This window comes from Bufo gargarizans, chromosome 6 (genome assembly GCF_014858855.1).
Source record: "Bufo gargarizans isolate SCDJY-AF-19 chromosome 6, ASM1485885v1, whole genome shotgun sequence".
NCBI lineage: Eukaryota > Metazoa > Chordata > Amphibia > Anura > Bufonidae > Bufo > Bufo gargarizans.
The window spans coordinates 278,103,765-278,125,243 of record NC_058085.1 but is presented as its reverse complement, the minus strand read 5'-3'; the positions used below and the strand labels follow the sequence as shown (position 1 = coordinate 278,125,243).

Sequence of the window (21,479 nt, the reverse complement as noted above, 5' to 3'; positions counted from 1 at the left end):
TGCAATCGTAAGTGGCGGTCAAACTCCACACTTTTGGGGGAAGCAGGGTCATGTGTTACGCCAGTTTTGCAACTTTTTCCCCCAACACCGTTCCAAAAAGTATAACAGGGTATGGGCAGGGGGCAGCTCATTTACCAACGTGTGTGCCAGAAAACGGGGGCATATCATTAGAAAATACCTCCCGCTCCAGGTGCACAGACAAGCTGAAGATGCTACAAATTTATTAGGAAACGCACACCTCTCATATCTTCCGCCAGTGGGGACTGAAATGCCAGTCCTTAGTAAATGACCCCTGTTGCCATTTAGCCCTAGCCTAAATTTCACAGAATTTCCTGTGTCCATGAGCATCTACAGAAAGCTTGTCTCGCCGATTACACCCACTAGACTCTGCATTGAGAGCAAAGTTTTAGGGGTTTAAGTTCAGCTAAAAATATTACTTTTGTGCTTTATGACAACAAGCAGCAGAATAGTGAGTGCAGCTCTGGTGGTATGCAACTCGGGAGTCAGTAAAAGCAATATAGGCACACCGTGAGTGCAGCTCTGGAGTATAATAAAGGCTGCAACTCAGGGTCAGTACAGGATATGTAACGTATGTATACAATGACTACTAGCAGAACAGTAAATGCAGCTCTGGGGTATAATAAATGATGTAATTCACAATCAGAATAAGTTAAGTAATGTAGATAGTGACCTCTCCAGTAGAATAGTGCGTGCAGCTGAAAAGTGTAACCAGATTCAACTGAGGACCAGCATAAGTAATATATGTATGTATGCAGTAACTACTTGCAGAATTGTGAGTGCACCTCTGGAGTATAAAAGGCTGTAACCCAGGATAAGTAACATATGTATACATCAGCAGAATGGCGAGTGCAGCTCTAGAGAATAAAAGTAATTTATGTACCATTCCCAATGGTGTATTAAAAGGAGATATACATAAGAGGTACATCAATAAAAACACTGCCACGGGACTTGAGCATCTTTCAACCTGAATGGCACAAGGGACAATAAAGATGGCATTCTCATGGAGGCATGTGCTCTGCAGTATTGTATGTGGTCATACTGGTTCCATTACATGTAATGATCTATTAAGAGTCAAACTTCTTCCCCAGTCAACAGTAATCCCAGCATAATGTTGGCGCGCTCGTATCAGACACACTTACCTGATCAGTTGGTGTATAGTCATTCTGTTGCACAATGTCAATTTTGTCTAGAAAACTGAAAGGGAAGAAAAAAAAAAAAAAAAAAAAAAGGGTAATTTAGGAGGCACATCTGAAAGGGATTGCCACAGACTAAACAACAAATCTGATGGGCGCTGCGTTTTCATATATTCTGGATCATCAGACGTCATAGCAAGGCCTCATGCACACGACTGTTCCGTTTTTTTGCGGTCCGCAAAAATCAGAAGCCATCTGTGTGCCTTCTGCAATTTGCGGAACGGAACGGGCAGCCCATTGTAGAAATGCCTATTCTTGTCTGCAAAACAGACAATAGGACATGTTCTGTTTTTTTTGCGGGGCCGCCACGGAATAGAGCAACGGATGCGGACAGCACACGGAGTGCTATCCGCATCTTTTGCAGCCCCATTAAAGTGAATGTGTTCGCATTGGAACCGCTGAAACGGCAGCTCGGATGTGGACCCCAAAAACGGAGGTGTGCATGAGGCCTAAAGCATATACCCCCAAGTGAAAAATAAGTTTTAACCGGTTAGTGCTCAGAGCAGATATGGTCTCTGCTTCCGGTCTTGGGAATTTCCACATTATATATCCATTCTATTCCGCATCATCAGACCTAGTAGATTAGTGCATACCAAATGAACAGCATTTTATTGTATTAGTATATATAACCAAAGTGTTTTTTTATCTCTCCCCTTAAGATTTAGGTTGGTGCTGCTAAGGAGGTACAGCTGAACAAGGTATATGCCCACTTTGAAGGGAAAATAACCTACTGTTAAAATAAAGGTTTGATGTTAAAATTATAATGAATTTTTGGTGATTTAAATTTTCCATGTCACTATTAAAGAATTTTTTATTTATTTTTTTTGCAGTTTTCACACTGGCCACTAATCCTAATAGACACCACTACTTGGTCTGTACAGATCTCTGTAATGATGAGCAGAAAACTGCATTAAAGAGATCACCTATATAGATAACACCGGATCTACCATTCGCAATAGGCGATATCAAGGGTCAACTCCCTCCTGACCTCTGCACACGTCACAGGCCTATAAAACACTCCTATAGAAGAAGTCAATGAGTTCCCTCCAGTTTATCGTGTCTATGGCACATGACGACTGCTGTAAAGCATCTCTTTAAATGCTGCTAACAGCTCAGGCGAGATGGCCGCCCTGATAATCATGTTCATGAAATAGAAGTAGAAAAATAAAAATTTCTACAATCAGAAAATAAAAATAATGAGATGTTACTACCAGGTTTTAACCATCAGAAGAAAAAAAAAAAAAATAAATAATAATTTATAGGCGACACATTCCCTTTAAGGATCAGTTTACATCTGTGTTGGGGCTTCAATAGCAAAGACTAAAACGGCAACGCAGTGCTGGATCCGCACGTATACAAATGGCGCCTGATGTGTACCACTGACCAACAGGGGGACAAGTACTATTAAAGTACCATAGCCTTCTCTTTTTTGGGCACAATGCACTTTACAATAACTTGCAGGGGTCTGTTCTTCTGGCCAAGGGGGCCCTGTCGGCATGTTACCATCTAGGGTGGAGTTCTGCATAATCTCAAACTTTGTTAAGCAGCTTTGGGTGGAAGTCTCCTTTATCTAATGATCACTATTGACAGTTGATAAATGCGTGGTTAATAGCTTCCCACCCCGGCTACACAAACATGACTGTTCTGAATGGCAGGCTTCCTGCGGCCGGACACGAGAGGCAATCAACCAGGAGAACACTTTTCAGGCGTGCCAAGCTTCATGGGGTGCCCCACAACGAGATTAGATTTCTCTGTTCAATCAGGCAAAAGGTAAAAAAAAATTCCATCAAATCAGAACCATTAAAGACACTCCTGTGTCTAGAGATATCGCCGTGACCCACTTGTTATGGCGCCCCCTGCTGATCTTTACCCCCTCAGAACATCCACTGCCAAAGGAGATTATGCTTATAGCGGGCCAATTTGCAGCTGGCCTGTACAGCAGCGGGGGGAGGGGGAATAAATAAATAAAATATTACTGTGGGAGAGGACAGCGAGCTAAGAGTCTGACCATCTGCACTAGGTGGACATTCTGAGTAAGAATCTAGAGAACAGTAGAGGGCGCCATAATTATGTAGCAGCAATGCAATACTTATTTCTTTATATAAAATTCCAGTTGAAAACTTGCGCCATTTGATCTGATACATCAATCTGTGGGACAACCCTTTTAACAGGAGAAATACACCATATATCTCACTGCAGAGCCCAGCAGGACCCCCAAATCTACCATCAATGCACACCTGAAGTCTACCGCATGTTACAATCACTGACTTATATAGCAATATGCAGTATAATAGGACAAGCACCATGTTTGGTGGGAAGCATATTCCTAAGGGTCCATTCACACGACCTTATGAATGGGGTCACATCAGTGCCGCAATTTTGCGGAACAGGTGCAGGCCTATTTATTTTAATGGGGCCACAAAAGATGCAGACAGCACACTGTATGCTGGCCGCATCCATAGTTCTGTTTCACGGCCCAAATATAAAGCCTGTCCGATTCTGGTCTGCAATCGGACAAGAATTGGCATTTTCTATATAGTGCTAGCCCTGTGCGGTCCTCAAAATATTAATTTTATTCATGTTTTGCGGATGGCAAAGCACTTACGGTCGTGTAAATGGACCCCAACTTGTAAAGTTAGTTTCACATTTGCGGCAGTGAACGCCGGCAGGCTGTTTCAGTAGAGATCAGCCTCCTGGAGTTCACCAGATCTGCCGCTGCCAGATACTACACTAATGGGGTGCGGCAGAGAGCCTGCCCCATCCTAGAATGCAGCTTTTTTTTGTCCGATCAATCCCTGGCACTGTTTGCTGGACCTGCCCACAGGAACACCGGATGCAGGTGCGAAAGAAGCCCAAGTCTAGGCACTTAAATAAAATACATAGGGCCTACATATTCTGCACCGCATTACAGACAAGCAAACATGGGGAGAATATACAGACTCCATGCAGATTGTGTCCTTGGTGGGATTAGAACCTAGGACCCCAGAGCCGCTGTGCTGCCCACTAGAAAGCTATACGTTTGCACCTTAGGGTTATCTCCTATTTACCAGGACGGCCTTTACTCTGATATTACCGGGCTGTAGCCTAAGCGTTCAGATGACTAGAAGTTCTGCTCGCAGAAGACTGGCTGCAGCGCACATTCCTCCCACACTGAGGCAGAGGGGCAAAGCCATTTGTGGCCTGAGGCGCCGCAGCACCTAGCCGGGGGACACCCAACTATGTGTGCATCACCTGCCCGAGCCGGAACTTCCAAAAAGTTCCTACTCAAGCTGCTAAAGGCACATGGTGAAGGAGAGAGGGATTTGTGTGAAGTTGGACTAGTTTGAGGGGATAATCTAACTTTCCCAGTGCTACATTACAAATGGTCCAGAAATAGCTGCCCGCGCCCTGGCCTCCAGCTCTGTTGTCATGACAATGGGGCCATATTACTATAAATAGCTCGTCAGCACGAAACCTTGTGAGAGATCTCTGGAGCGGGGCCAGGCGGCAGAACAAAGACACTCCATTGAACCGCTCGCCCCCCTCACCAAAACCCACAATTCACTCTTTATACTGTGGAAACGCTGGCAGCAGCTTCCAGATAGTCCATTAATGGGACAGGACCCCTCAACAAGGTTTCTGTGCACTCAGCAGTTTTAAAGTGATATGACTCAACTTTTCACTTCGTTCAGATAAAGCCCCCACCACGTCTACAGCCGGGTGCCTATAGCAGCCACTGCCAGGCACTGGTCAGAACTTCACCAGACCCATTAGGACGTCCAGTTCCCTCACAAATTTCATAAAAACATTTTTTTTATATGTGCAGGTAAATAGTCTATGAAATGATGCCTTGTAGGTTTGCAATAAGGTGAGGGCTGAGGCCTACTCAGGAGAGGGACCAGCGAGGGTGAAATCTGTACAGTGTCGTAGCACAAGTGAAACTGAACTGCAAAGGCCTCACATGAGCCATACGAAACTCATCTGGTTTCTGGGAAAAATTGACGTTTTCCCCCAAATCTTTAAGGCAGAGTTCACACCAGTTATTTACATCAGTTATTTTGAGCCACAACCAGTAGTAAAGCCTCCACAGAGAGGAGGTATAGTGGAAAGATTCCCTCCCGTTCTATGTTTTTGACCAGCGTCTGACTTTGGCTCACAGTCACTGATGGAAATAACTGAGGTGTGAATTTGCCTTTAAAGGGGTTGTCTCATCTCAGACAATAGGGGCATAGGATATGCTATGATATGCCTCCATTGTCCGATAGGTGGTACTGGTCACACCTATCTCCTAAAGGGAGCCAGAGGGCGTATGGGATCGGTGGCTGCGCATTCATTTCTATGTGGCCGACAAAAATAGCCAAGCCAGTGCTCTGCTATTTTTTGCGCCCCATAGAAATGAATGGAGGATGGCCGCACATGCACGGTGCGCCCTCGTGACTTTCAAGGCTCCGTTTATGAGATAGGTGCGGGTCCCGGAGACGAGACCCGCACCTATCTGACATTGGTAATATATCCTAGAAATAGCGTTAAAAATTGAAACGCATCCTCTTCTGGCAAACCTCCAGTTAAATGGGTTGTCTGGGTTCAGAACGGAACCTGGACAGAGCCAGAATTTCACCCAGGCAGTCCACCTGATGTTCGCATTGGAGCATTTCATGCTCCGATGCTCTCCCTTGCCCTGCGTGATCCTGCAGGGGCAGTCCCCACACTGCTGGGCGATCACCGATCTCCCGAAAATGCTTTTGCCCTGTGTGGTTCAGTGCAGGGAAAAGGAGAGCTTCGGAGCATGAAATGCTCATCTTAGTGGGGCTGCCTGGGTATAAATATGGGTATGTCTGGGCTCGGCTCTGAACCCAGACAACCCCTTTAAACTTCAGTGTGGCTCAGTTTTTTTTCACTGACCCACTGACAAAAAAAAAAAAAAAAAAAAAAAAAAAAGGAGAAGACCAGTCCTGCGCGAAAAATGGATGAATTCAGGACACGCTGCGATTTTTCCTGAACGGATAGATGGGCAGTGCACAATAATGCTCATGGGCACATACCCATAGAAATGAATGGGTCGGGTTTCAGTCCAAGTGCTGTCTGTGGTAAAAAGGTCTGCATCTGGACAGAAACATCACCCAAACAGATGCAAGAGGAACGGATTTCAGACTAGAATCAGTGTTTACTTCCAAAGGCCTCACACACCACTATGTGCATACTGCCCTGTAACACACGACTGGTCAATATAGGGCATATGATGGAGCACCGCAGTGGACGGCTCCGCACACCACACTGACCTCTCTTCTACATACTATGGGCAAAGGAGGTAAAGGTAAAAATATTCCATCTAAGGCTACTTTCACACTGGCGTTTTGGCTTTCCGTTTGGGAGATCCGTTCAGGGCTCCCACAAGTGGTCCAAAACGGATCTGAATGGAAAAGGATCCGCACAGAATGCATCAGTTTGTTCAGTCTCCATTCCGCTTTGGAGACGGACACCAAAACGCTGCCTGCAACGTTTTGGTGTCCGTCTGACGAAACTGAGCCAAACGTCCTGACACACAATGTAAGTCAATGGGGACGGATCAGTTTTCACTGACAATAGAAAACGGATTCGTCCCCCATGGACTTTCAATAGTGTTCCAGACGGATCCGTTTTTTGGCTATGTTAAAAGATAATACAAACGGATCCACTCTGAACGGGATGCATGCAGTTGTATTATTTTAACAGATCCGTCTGTGCAGATCCATGACGGATCCGCACCAAACGCAAGTTAGAAAGTAGGCTTACTCTGCACTTCGACACTGCCATAGGTTCTGCACTAGGTAACAGACGCTACAGCCTACAAACCCAGTGCCAGTTTCCACGGGGGAGAATTCGTCTAGCTTTACCATGTCAGATCCAGTGCATTCCTCGGAGAGGCCCCGCGTCCTTGCAGGCACATTCAGTAAACAGTTGTTGCAAAGAGTAGGACTCTCGTGTACTATTAAACACTGAGTTAACGCTGCAAACCTTGCACGCGGCTGAGAAACCGTGGTCAGACTCTGCAGCCCGTGATAACAGAGAGCAATAGACTGCGTTCAGCCGTAGGACGTACTCTGCAAGTGTAACGTGGGGGATGAGAGGAGCGGGGCAGGGAACGCAGGAGAGCAGCAGGCACACAGGAGGACGTTCTGCACAAGATGCAATGGCATGAAAGTCATTTTGCTGCCATTTCCCTTCAGCAGCACGTCCGTCCGGCAGGCGAGGATCCACTCTTCCATGTGCCCTCCCCTCCCAGACCCGGCCTCCACCACTCCCCCCACCGCTGCAGCCCGGCTATAAATAGCTCTGCTGCTCCTAGTTTACACAAGCAGTTTGGAAGGAGGGGCCCCCGTCTCAGCGGATGGGAAGCTCAGATTTGCCAGTCTCACAATCTATGAACCCGTGCTCGGCATGTCCCATAAACCCCACCGCTGCCCCCCACACCACTCCACATGCGTCTGGAGAGCTGGGCTGCTCTGTAGTCAATGAAGTCTGGGGACCCCTGCTCTGCAGCTAGCAGGACAAAAGCACAAAACACACACAACCTGTAGTAAATCCCAACAGTAAACTGAAAGGCAATAAAAAGGAAAGGCCTGAGAGAGGGCAGAACTCATCACTGGGCTACTATACAAAGTGTGGACACACTGGTGGCCAACAGAAGGACAAGTAGAAAAACGAGGCTGTATTCTTCCAAAAACAGCACCACATCTGTCCACAGGTTGTGGTATTACAGCTCAACTCCACTCCCTTCAATAGAGCAGCACTGCAATACCAGTCACGACCAGTAGACTGATGTGGCGCTGTTTTTTAGAAGCGCGCAGCCATGTTTCATGCACACAAACCTATGAACATTAGGAATGACATCTGTATGGATAACACGGATACAGCTGCACACACCGACAGGCGTCCACAGAACGCCATGATTTCAGCACCATACAGAGTCACCTCGATCAGGCCACGTGCCCACAATTTAGTGCTAATTTGGACGCTGACTACAGAGGCCCCATTCACACTTGCTGTTCCAGCGTTCATGCGGTTTATCACATGCAGGCAGAGGCGTTGAAATACAATGCAGTAGAATCCTGGCTTTTACTGCAGACAGTGCCCCCCCGAGTGAGGGGCGCTCATCACACCGCACACTAGCTCCATGTAGATGTTTAATACAAGCGGGCACAGGGGATGAAGTCACCACATCATAAAGTGCACAGTCTGCAGGGGTAGGAAGCCTCCCTAGCTGGGGCCCTGCTACAAGGAGGAAGCAAAGCCGAGACGTTTGAGGCCAATAGCTTTCCCCAACTGTGATCAGCTGTCATGACATCATGTGGGCCAGTCCAGCAAGAGATCCACCCGAATACCAACTGCAGCACGCCTTCTACACAGATACACTGGGATCCTGCACATAGCACAAGCCACGCTGCAGTACACCGAGACAATGGCATGGTCCCACACCCAAGGGCACCGCAGTGTCATTTCAGGGACATCCACACATTATGTATGGAGGAACCGAGCACAAAGACCTCCAGGTTCCCAATAGTTCGTTTAGCTTAGGCACCTGGGGGCCTACTGAGTTATACCTTGAGCTTATATTAGACAGATAATTGTGCATTCATGTGAATGCTCGTTACCGATGATCTGGCAGTGTAATACTGCCGCCGATTACCCGACTGTTGCTTGGTATCTTTCAGCAGGTTGATCATAGTTTGCCGACAGCAGATATTGGTGTCTAATCAAAATCTGCTGCCAACAATGATTCAGTATGGGGACGAGTGATGGCATAGCGATAGCTCCACCCCATACTGTGGAGGAGATTGCCAGGAAGCAAAGGCTTCTCCTCCCGACAATCGCCTGTGTGATCTGCCTGTCAGTGATATTTACCCCATTACTAATGGAGCAAAACTCCCTGGCACCTAACTTAGGAGGCCATTACCTCTACTATATGGATGCCAATCTGGTCTCAGCCCGATAACATACCCTCAGTGATAGGGACGGGCAACGCTCATCCACAATAAAAGACATCCCATGCATCTCCAGGGAGTCATGGAGAGGTGTGGAGGAGATAACATAGCTCTCTTCATGGGACCCTTTAAGATCTCAAAAGTTCCCCTGCCATTCGCACCTAATGATAGTGAATGCAGTTGTGTAGAAAACCCATCAGATTTGCATTTCTGCAGTGGCATCGGGGCATTTACTATTAGGTGAGATGCAGTAGGGAGCTATTGCATACTTGGTGGCATCACTACAAGTCAAAGCCTTAGCCACTGTGACAGGCCATCAGTATTATTGGGGTCAACCCAGTGGTTCCATTATAAAGGGTACGATGGCTGACCATGGTATCTGACATTTCCCAACACATTGGAGACCTGAATACGACTCCACCTCAAATCCTTTGAAATAAGGGCCCTTCCCAAGGATGCCAATGACTTATCAAGGCAACATCTACCAAGACATGTTACACAGGACAAAGCAGCAGGTTCTGAGGGTCCTAGACTCGAACATGAAGCAGCACAAGTTCTAGATGTCAGAACATTTCAGTTCTGGATCGTGCTGGGTTACAGGGCAGTCACAGAGGGAGACAAGACGCGGCTGTTGTGACAAGTGGGACTGCTGGAATGTGTCAGCTATTTGCGGAGGCAGGAGGACTGCATTTGCAAGAAGACCAGGATCTTGAAACAATATGCACTATTGTGTTCTTAGTACTTGAGTTACCTCCCACCACAGCCCCCGACTTCATCTCGGCTGCCACGTTCTCAAAGAGTCACTTGTGTGCCATCCCAGGAAACCATGCAGCATAAAAAAGTTTTGCATTCATGTAAAATGGGAGTTAAGATGGCGACCCATAATGCAAATTCATCCCTTACCTTTAGGCCTTATGCACACAACCAATGTTTGGTGGTCCGCAAAACAGACACCTGCCTCATGCCCGCCACATTGTGGTGCTGAGCCATTGAGTTCAGTGGGTCTGTATGTTGCAGCGAAGTACATGACATGTCCAAATTTGGGGGCACGGCCTCACAGATGCAGAAGCACATAGAATGTGCTTCCACATCCGAGTACGTGGCGCAAAAGTCATTTGTGGGCATGAGCCGGCTGAACCTTTGATTCGCTATAGCTTTATAATATGTACTAACTGAAGGACCCGGCTTCTATTTTATTTAATGTTGGCTAATCTATTTTATTTAATGTTTGTGTGTCGTTAAAAGAAACACTATCCACTATAAACAGTGACCTCCACAGCCCCCCACCCCTTAACACTGCCCCCCCCGCCCCCACAGTGCCCCATCCCTTAAAATTGGATTTGCACAGCAGCCCACCCCCTTAACTTTGACCTTTACAGCAGCCTTCCCCTTTAACAGTGAGTTTCACAGCACACCACCCCCTTGACAGTGACCTACACAGTGGCCCGCCCCCATAACAGTGGCCTTTACAGCAATCTGCCCCTTAACACTGACCTGCATAGCGGACCATCCCCTAGGATGGCCAGAGGTTCAGTTTTAGGCCGGACAGTCCAGCTTTCAGACTCCCTGTCCTCCGTACGGCGCAGGGCCTGGACGGACACAGGGATGTCCTTTTAAACAGCTCACTCTCAGACAGAAGCACTCTGCTGTCTGAGCGTGAGCTGCAGGGAGAGTCACCCTCCCTCTCATTCCTGCAGCTGACAGAAGTAGATTTTTAACTTAATTTTTTTTTTCAATCCCTGTCAGCTAAGGAGTGGGAGGGGCATGGGTTAACCAGATCAGGGGTGTGACTTAGTGAGACCTGGGGGCAGGGTTTTAAGTTGGTCTTTTGAGGGTGGACACATTGTGGCAGGGGGTGTGTCTGGGCTCCTTCCTGCAAGAGTGTCACCCCTCTGGGCACCTTACTGATTCATGTGCATACCAAATAAACTGGATTTTCAGAGGATAAAAACCATCTATTGCTGGAACAAAGGCACATCTTGAAATAAGGTACTAAGTGCTATTAGGCCATGGCTTTACTTCAAAACCAATTATCCTTGTGACAGATTTCCTTTAAAGCTCTCCTACAGCAGTGAAGTAAAATGGCTGGGTTGTTATGGAAACCTGGAGTAAAACTGTATGTGGAGGCTAATGGCTTGCAAGCTTCAATTGGCTGATAAGGGTCATGTGACCAAGCTTCTATTGGCTAATGTATTTTTTGGGAATCTCAGGAACGGTAGGTCCTAGAGAGCAGAGACCCAGTCTAAAACCTTCCTGGGCACCTGATGTACCCATGTGCCAAATTTCGTGATAGTAAATGCAACGGTGCGGATTCCTTTAGCGGACATACACTCAGCTCAAATACATTAGATGAGCATACCAGCCGCCATGCAGTTCTGTCCAATTCATACCATGACCCTGGGGATCTGGAAACGGCAGTGAACGAGGTGGGGGAAGGGAGAAAATGCTGGAGACTTAAAAGGGCTGATATAGTTTTGAAAAACTAAACTTAGAAATTTTCACTGGTGGGGGTATGGCAATTGTGGAGGTCTCCACACCCCAGAGATATAAACTCCTGACATGTTTGCAGAACTTGCAGTGACTGTCCACCTTAAGGTGACCGTCCCAATTTAGGGGATACTAGATCTCCAGATGGAGAGCTCCTAAACTGCGTGAGGAGTCTTATAGGCCAGGTAACGCTCCTCCGGCTTTCTGGGAAGATGGTATGCAAATTAGCTTGCTTAGAGCTCATTTGCATATAACTGTCACATTCATGTGAACAGAGTGGACGAAATCCACGTGCCTGCTGGAAAAACAGCCCCATTCAAATTGCTGGTACTAGCATCAAAATTTCTGAAACTTATCTGTCTAGTGTGAATATACTGTCGAAACTCCGCTCCCTGAGCTGGTCCATTAGGTACCACAACGACACAAATAGATCTATGAAGTGCTGGGGAGAGGGAACACTTACTACTGCGCACAGTCGATCAGCTGATATTCATTCGATCTTTCATAGCAGGCTTTCACCCCTTCGTCTTGCCAGAGAGCTTTTGTATGTTCATAGAATTCCTGCAATACAATTAGAAGACAATCAGGTACTACAACCTCACATCACAAAACAAAGATCTGAACAATCTGGTTGTATGTACGTGGTCTCAAAGGGGGTTTTCTGGGGGTTTAATATTGAGGACCTACCCTCAGGCTGCAGCCTCTCCAAACAGACGATTGTCAGGGGTGTACCGCAGCCTCCTCGCAGCTTACCAAGCACAGCACCATCCACTGGTTTGAATGGGAATGCGCTACGCCTAGGCCATGCAACTGATGAATTTGACCACACTGTCCTCAGACAAGGCCGCAGCACTTACTGAGGCACCACGGCCTCTCAAACAGCTAACCGGCGGAGGTGCCAGGAGTCAGACCCCCACTGATTTCATAATAACCTATCCAAAGATAGGCCATCAATACCTGAATCTCAGACAACCCCTTTAAGCGTTTGTCTGACTTGTAAATTAAAGCTGGCCCAGTGATCAGGGGATATGGCCGTTTATTTTCCCTGAGAAGGCAATGCAGTATTACTTGCGCGATATTTCGCTGACCATGTAAAGTATGGACAGATCAGTTCTGACTGCTAAGGGGAAGGGGGACTGTAGCAAGTAAGGGACTACTTTCTACGAGCGCCATATATCCCAACAGAACAGAAGCAGAAATTAAAACTCCATATAATGCAGATTAAAGAATAGCAAATTCTAAACATTACCTTAATTACTCATAGATGCAATATTACTACTCGGGCTGGTTCTGTACATATATATTTCCTATATTCTGTACCATAATCCAGACTAAAGTGACCACAGATCCTTAAATTCATCTCAAGAGGACGATCGGATCATGGAACAAGGAAGATGGGAAACATTCACCAACATTTTCCTTCTCTTTCGTGCAGAGAACCCACTATTTAAAAGACGTACAAAACCAAGTCCTTAATAGGACAGACTCCTCTAAAAAAGGCTCTTTAACTGAAGCAAAACTAAAATCACTTCTTCTCAATATTAATGGTAAAAAGCCCAATAAACATAATAACACTTAATAAAACCTGCAAAATATTCTGGGCCCTTAACCAACAGCAGGCAGCCTTCTGATACCAAGATAAGAATGTACTGTGTACTACAATGTAAAAGCCTCCCCTACCCAATCAGGGGTGACTGGAAGCACGTCTATGGTACTAGGGGTTGGCAGTCTGTTCGGGGGGCGTTTTTAGACCACACAGGGGTGTGCACAGACTTGGCACATGCCAATGGTAAAGGAACTCTGCTGCACAGATTAGGATCGTAACCAATAAGCTAGGAAGGCTGGAGCCAACTGCACTGTTCTAACACTACTGTAAAGTTCACAAGAGTGGGGAGAGGGGGAGGGGAGAGCGTGCCTATGATTAACGTGCAGGACAGTCCAGTCCACTCCAGATTAAAGCAAGAAAAAAAAAAAACCTGTGTGACGGGAGGGGAGAGAGGCTTCAGTAAAAGAATGCCTTCTTCAAAATGGTTCCCAGTTTGGCACCTTGCAGCACTGGTTAGACTGGTATGAGTGTTCTGAAAACGCGTAGGTGGAAAGCTTGCTCTCAACATTTCTATGTGAAGTTCTGCTTAGGAATGTAAGCGTGTGCTGAAGTAACCGCTTTCTGACAGGGTCATTCTTTAACACAGCCGTGTGCTACAGGTAGAGTCACACGGGGATGACCAGCTGTGGTGTCCTCTCTGGAGGCTTCAAGGGTCAAATCCCCTTGCCCACTCCTTTAGAGCCTCTTCTGTTGGAAGCGCAGCACTTCCACTTGCTGAACCTAAAAGTAAAGAAGGCTGCCAACATAACGAGCCATTGCTGGAAGATCCTAATGGTCAACGGCAAGAGCCTAGGCTATAGCATTACAGACCATTGGTAATGCAGTGGAAGATTAAGTTATAGGGTAGTATTAAAGACAGCCTGGCATTCTATGTCAGGCAGTTTCTGTAAAATCATACGTCAAGTTTTCGATGGAGCTGATCCTCTGTACAAATACAAGATGTTATCACAATGCTCTTCCCTTCCACCTACATAAGACTGGCTGCTTGGAAGTACCAAAGGGTAGGTCTTCTCTGTAGAATGGAGGTGATATGCCGACCCCAGATAATGCTTCTATCCTTGAACCGTCAGCTTGCCAACGTGTCTCCCATGGGCAAGAGTGCATGCGATATCCAAGGATGGTGCATGTTAAAAACCAAAAACGTCTGATCCTTCTTTCTACTAACAAACGCAACTTGAGGAAGAGTCTGGAAACCACGTTCGATGGTTGGTCCAGCAGAACTCTTGGCCGACATTCATCTAGTTTAAGGGTCGTTACTTTGGGAACTTTCACATATATAATCCCTATTTGTCTAAATAGTTGGCTGGGCATTACATAGACATGGGGGGGGGGGAACCACACACTAGTCCTTATTACTGTAGGTTGGCAAATACCTCATAGATACTGCCTTCAGTATTCTGTCCATCTCTGGTTCCACAGTCTCTCATGTTAAGCAACTTAGTACAACAAGCAATGAACCAATATCTGTCAGTTAATCAGATTTTATCCAGCCCTTGCAGAAAAAAAAACAAAAAAACAAAAAAAAAAAAACCATTGTGGCCATCAGCTGACAGTCACCCAGTCTGAGAGGAAAGTATCAACATGCGTCTAACTTTATCAACATCCATCTGTACGAACACAACATCACGTGTCTGATGCCGCAAGCCCTGAACTTGTACCAGAAGATGCATAATTTACGCAGATATGGCTGACATTTGGAGATTAGACTGATGATGCTGCATTTCTGCTTGCCTTAAAAAAAAAAAAAATCAGCAATACCTACAATAAAACAGCAGCATTGACATTAACTGCATATTCAGAAGGGTTGGGAACAGAGCCTATGTCCCATAAAGGCTGGAAGGAGGAAGAATAAATGGAGGACTTCTATATTGATTTAATCGATTTCTTAAATCCTAAAAAGAACAAAAATAGGAATTGGTCTTACCAGTGATTTGGTTTCTGGAAAGTCTCTATGATAGTACACCTGAGATTGTCCCCGTACCTGATTGGGACAGGAAAAATACAGGTTACAATGCCCCTTCCCAGATGATCCTCTGATTTTTATTTATTTTTTTATAAAAGAAAAAGGGCCAAGACAAAACAATGCTCTATTAATTTACTGAATATTTCAATATGAAGGGATGTAGTATGAGTCTTCCAGTAAACCAAATCACCAGTAAGAATAATTCTAAATTTCCCTGTAATCTCCATGCAAGAATACTTTGGAGCTAATGAACTACTACAATTCTCCTGCCTGAAGGACTTTCCAGACTAGATTTGTTGGGCAAAAGTAACATTTGGACACTTCAGGCATCAGGACCAAAACTTTCTCCAGGCTTCCTTAGATGTAGACGTTTAGCTGGTAGAGAAGTGTGGGTAACATTATCTCATCAGCCCCTTTCTCAAGCTTTGCCTCCTAAGCTCCAGACAAAGGCCGTGGCTGAAATTTAGCACAACATAAACCACTGCTTTTCTAATAGAGCATGATTTCAGCAGGCTGTAGGTTAGACTATTTTTTTCAAATCCAAAACTCATCCAGGCTATCGAAGACCAAATGCCATTTCCAGGTGAAATATTAGAGTTGAACTTTTCCGCACCTAGATGACCTTTAGGTAATGGTTTAGTTGGCCACCTTAAAATGGTCACCACTACATTACACTGAATTAAGATGTGGTGCTGATGACAACAAAATAAACACACAAACTGGAGGTACTGAATGCCGGATCTAGTCTGAACGGAAAATCTGATGATGTTCTGGATAGGTTTGCAAGTGGTAATATGCATCTGTCAGATTCACAGTCACCACTAAATGTCCTCTCTTTACTACTTTAATGGCAACAATTTTCTGTACTGTAGAAATTTGCAGAGAAACTTTCCCAAAATATCCCACAGGGTTTCTTAACATGGATCGGCAATAATGACTTTCCTATTTCTTGTAGAATACAACAGATTGATTTGGGACCACACAAACCTTTCTGGTGATGTGCACAGAGTGACTTGATAACGTGCTCCCACTTTTCTACAGTAAAATCTTACCTGTGCTTCCGGTGTCATTGCTTCATGACAAATCGTGGTTAAAGCCAAACAAGCCTTTCCTCTTCGCCCTTCTCTCATCAATCCTGTTCTGAACTTGGGCCTTTAGTCATGAAGGGACAAGCTGGTCTCTTTGTAGGTCTATCCTTAGAAAACCACTTCTGAAAACCACTTCTGGGCAGATGCACAAACCTGATGACAACCCCTTTCAGAGGTCATTCCAGATAAAAGCATCCACCACAATGATAAATTATTGGGGTCCAACTGCTAGAACACCTACCAAATCACTAATACCAGGTACCCAGCCGAAACATCGCAACTAGGAGAAGTTTGAAAGGAGTGGCAGTGCACGTGCTTGACCACTGGTGTGTATAGCAGAGACAAAGAAGCTGAGTGCTCCTTTTGTCCCAGTCGAGATTTCTTCAAGTTCTCCATTTTCAAGTACTTGTTAGTTCAGTGGATCATATAGATCAAGCGAGACCATTTACAATTATCTACCTGATCAGATCTCAAATCCAAAATCCTCCACAGGTCTTTGCCCACTTTTATGCCCAAGAGAGGAACACTGGACAAGGAATTCTGACCAACCATGAAAAAAAAAAATACTATGTGGTTCCTATTAATTTTTATTTAACATTGTGGCCAACTGGATGAGGTACTGTCGAAAAAACACCTCAAGAAATAAGCCCAAAGCACATGTCTGATCAAAGGATCAGACGTGATGCCTAGAGGTGGCCATACACCTTACATAGCAGTTGGGCAAAGGATTACTCAGCTTATTGCCCCAGGAGAACAAAGTTTGCAGCTATGGTTTTGGTCATAAAAACTGCAACGTGTGAATGTTGAGTTCACATGAAGTGGCGGTGTGCCATGTGGCGTTTACTGTTGAAACTTTTGTCGCACCCTCAAAAAAAAAAAAAAAAGTTCAGTGGTAATAGGTGGCAGTTCTGCTGTGTGGTCATTGGCCACATAGCACACTACCATTACCCTGTGAATCCAGCCATGGGTATATTCACACGACTTATTAGTCATGTAGAAAAATTTGAGTCGGGGTCAGAGGCTGACCCTCAGATTTCTGCTCTGGGTCTGAAGCTTGAACCGACGTGGGTCCCGCATGTGGTAAACTTTTAACAAGACAGTTCTGTGGCCATGCAGGCGGCCAGTAAAGTCCATGGGCACAGATTTGACACAAGTGTCAGTGGAGGATATGTGCAGAAATCCATGCGAACATACCCTTATGGGTGGAATGTCACTCACAATACTCTGGAATCTCAACACCTACAGCAGCAGAGGGTTTACATTGCAGCATCGAGAGTTTTATTGCACAGGGATGGTCCACACTAATAAACCTGAGGCATTTACTGGTATTTCAGTCACTAAACAATTAAAAGGGACAATTACACACTAAAGAACAGGGAAGGATTAAACATATAATTACAGCTGCTTAAAAGTATACTTTTAGATGCAGCAGTGGCATGTTAAGTGCAGTTCTCCAGCAGGATCCCTGATGGCGGGACAACTCATCAATCAGCTATGTCCAAATTCTAAACTGGATTTCCACCATTTCTTGTTGACCGGCCTTGTAGGGCTACAGACATATGCTGCACCGCGACTACACACAAGCCTGTGAATAGGTTTGGTGAAGGAGGTCTGCCATAGAGAAGTCAAATGAAAACCTATCCAAGCTCCAGAAAGACCATGTTTTATTGGAAGTTGTCATAATGTCCGCAGGGTACATGTTGGTGCTGCATGTAGCCATGAATCTGGTTGCGTTGTGATGAGTGTAAGGGCCATTCAATGTAATGTGCGCCAGTTACACCGCAGATGCGTTTTGGAACAGGACAAAGAAAGAACCTCATCGGCTCTATCATTTCTACAACCACAAGGTGGTGTTTGTGGAAGGCCAATCCGGCATTTCTAGAGCGCATTGGCTCTGTGAATCAATCTAATCCAGGCATGCTCCACCTGCGGCCCTCCAGATGTAGGCTGTTCGGGCATGCTGGGAGTTGTAGTTTTTCAACAGCTGGAGGGCCGTGGTCAGCAGAAATCTGACAACAATCTAGACAAACTCATGGATTTGAGTGCCCCTTTGCTTCAGCAGAAAGGTTCCAAAGGTACCAAAGGGCTTTGAGCGCCACATGTACTTTGTATTCTGGTAATCAGTGGTGGTCAAACATCAGGGTCTGCACCAACAAGACTTTCTTGCGCACATTTAACCGTATTTTCCCTTTAGGGCATGTTCATACAGGGCAGATACGCTGTGGATTTACCATCGCAGGACAACAGAGTAGACAGATTTTGTGGAATTTGAATCCAGAGCATGTCTATTTTGGATGCGGCTTTTTACTGAAGATTTAACCCTTTGCAGTGCACCCCAAAATTTGAATGTAACGCGTGCACAGTTTGCAGTGCCGGTAAATCATCCCAGTGTGACCATACCCTTAAATGTACAAATGCTGAGCTGCAGGATAGGACAGTCAGATCAATTCATTTACCTACACATGGCCATACATTAGAGTACCTGAAGGCAACGGTGATCTCCATGTTAGCCCGTGTTCATACACCCCACTGTCCCTTCTTTGCTCAGTTAGCTAAACAAATGCTAAATCTATATAGTTCCCCCTTTAAATGGCCCAGAAGGCACGTCAAGGTTCCTGCACACCAGTTACAGCCTATGCCATAAACCTTACTTCCAAGTCATAGCTACACAACTATGTTTTTATTTTAACTTCTTTTTCCTGAAGGCCTTCTACATAGGACAGCAGGCAGTGTGGCTACGAGGAAACGTCCATGAGGTGAGTGTCGTAGCGGTGGATGGTGCATGCTGACTGTTTAAAGGACAAGGCCGGTCTGCTGCCAGTCAAGTGACAAGGTGCAGCTTCTAAGATTAGAAAGATTTAGTCTGGAATGTGCGATCATGGTGCCGTTTGTACACACCACACGGGTCCGTGCAAACAGGACAGGGGTCAATGACCTATGGAGGTGGATGAGACTTATAAAGACCAGGACAGTGTGCATACTGATGTACACGAGAAAAACAGTCCCCTACATAGCCGTTCTCTATGGACACAAGCTGGCACTCGTAGTAGACTGTGGTGAGGAGGCAACCATCCCTGACATATTTACAAGGTAAAGGCTCTTCCACATCACACCTCGGAGCAGGAATTGCATAATCCTGGACTTTCCTGATCACAAGGGTTTTGTTACCTCATCCAGGGGCTAATGGAGATAATAAACGGTCCATTTATAGGAAGTGTAAAAAAAAATTAGACCCGCCTTGTATGCAGCTAAGAGATTTTACAGGGACAGGCAGAGGGCTTCACTTTTTGGGTATTCACATAATCTACTGATAGGGAGAAGGAGTTCAGCAGTTTTAAAAATAAAAGGCGTTTCGGGTTCCTGTTGAAGAATGAAGGCTGAAACGCACTTATGGTGGGAAATCAGTATAAGCTACACCGGAGGAGAAGCTGCTAAGCCTTTATGAAGAATCCAGAGATTTCCTAGAAGTTACTCCTCCTGACAAAGTGACAGCAAAACATTTCAGGACCAGACAGACACATTAGAACACGAACACACACACACCCCAAGAGTGGACCTCCTCCGGAAGGTGAATGCTTGGATCACCATACAGATCACAGAAGGAATATGTCATAGCTTCAGTACTGTGGATGGCAGATTTATTCAATATAGCGTCAAATACCCTTAAGGCCTCTTTCACGCTACCGTATGGCTATTTCAGTGTTTTGAGGTCCGTTTTTCCACGGATCCGTTGTTCCTTTTTTTGTTTCCGTTTAGTTTTTCTCTATGGCATATACAGTAATTTTCTAGAAAAAAAATTGGGCTGGGCATAACATTGTCAATACATGGTTCAGAAAAAATGGAACGGATACGGAAAACATATGGATGCATTTCCGTATGTGTTCCTTTTTTTGCAGACCCATTGACTTGAATGGAGCCACGTAACGTGATTTGTGGGCAATAGGACATGTTCTATCTTTCAACGGAACGGAAAAACGGAAAGCATACGGAGTATATTCCGTTTTTTTTTTTGCGGAACCATTGAAATGAATGGTTCCGTATACGGAACGCAAAAAAAAACGACCCGCAAAACGGAAACAAAAAAAAAAAGGTAGTGGGAGAGAGGCCTAAGGGTATTCAAATTTCCTGAACTCTGGGACACACCATTGATGGGACCACAGCACTGGTGCGCTACATCCCCTTCACAGTTTGCCTCTCGCCACCTGCTATACATGGGACTGCAGCCTGCCCAACTTACATGAACGTGCTGTAGTTCCCATGCGGGGGGGGGGGGGGGGGGGGGGGGGTTACGGGGCAAAAGGGTCAGACCCAGACTGATCGTAAAGATGGCATCTCCTAGCAGAATTCGCTCTGGCATGACAAAGCTGAGGGCGGAACCAGATACTCACTGATGGGAAGTCAAAATCCTTGTGACTCGGTAAGTTTGCGATGTAATCAATTCGAAACTGGTTGTCAGGCTTTGCTAGCTCCACTGGAGGTGACAGGATGCACATTGCTGTTACTATGGTCTACAAGGAGAAGAAATTGTAGTCATTAAATTGGGGGGGGGGGGGGGGGGATGAAGTTCTGAAATAATTTTCATCTTATTCTGTGATTACTTACTTCGATGGCCTCTTTAATGTTATTCTTTATATCTTGAATTTTTATCTTCTTCTCCCTGAAAGAAAACATTCAGATATTACAAACCTGTCCGACTTCTGTTTGTCCTTTGCATTTTAAAAGGGCAAGCTCCTAGGAACAGGTTACCAACTCCGCTGACGTGTACACAGATCCTTTAAATCAGAGACAAAACCAGCACGGTTAGGCCGCGCTCACATCTGTGTTCTCTGGCAGAGGAACAGACCGCCGGAGTTCACTGCATCTGGCATAGCCGGACACCACAGTGCACCGCCGGATCGGCAGAGGATCCAGCCACTTTCCGGCATATATGCCTAAGGCTGGGTTCACACTTGAGCGTTGCGCAAACGCGCGTTTTACGCGCATTTTTATGCGCGTTTTTGTAATAGTAAACGCGCGTTTGAGTGATTCACTACAGTGTCCTATGGCCACAAACGCCCCAAAAGTCGCTCATGTACTTTTTGGAGCGTCGGGCGTTTTACAGCGCGATCGTACGCGCTGTAAAACGCCCAAGTGTGAACCATTCCCATAGGGAATCATTGGTTTCTCCTTGTTGAGCGTTTT

General features: G+C 45.7%; 1 protein-coding gene across 2 annotated transcripts in view; it reads right to left on the bottom strand.

Moving 5' to 3' along the window:
- GNAS (GNAS complex locus) overlaps positions 1–21,479 on the bottom strand; it is a 53,058-nt gene that overhangs the window by 7,763 nt on the left and 23,816 nt on the right. Inside the window, exons 3-7 of one of the 2 annotated variants that reach the window (XM_044298677.1) lie at positions 20,901–20,955; positions 20,687–20,806; positions 15,172–15,228; positions 12,105–12,202; positions 1,161–1,215 (exon numbers count right to left, since the gene is read on the bottom strand). In XM_044298677.1, the coding sequence (XP_044154612.1) occupies positions 1,161–1,215; positions 12,105–12,202; positions 15,172–15,228; positions 20,687–20,806; positions 20,901–20,955 (385 nt within the window). The remainder of the gene's footprint in view (positions 1–1,160; positions 1,216–12,104; positions 12,203–15,171; positions 15,229–20,686; positions 20,807–20,900; positions 20,956–21,479) is intronic. The other variant, XM_044298678.1, reaches the window with a different exon arrangement.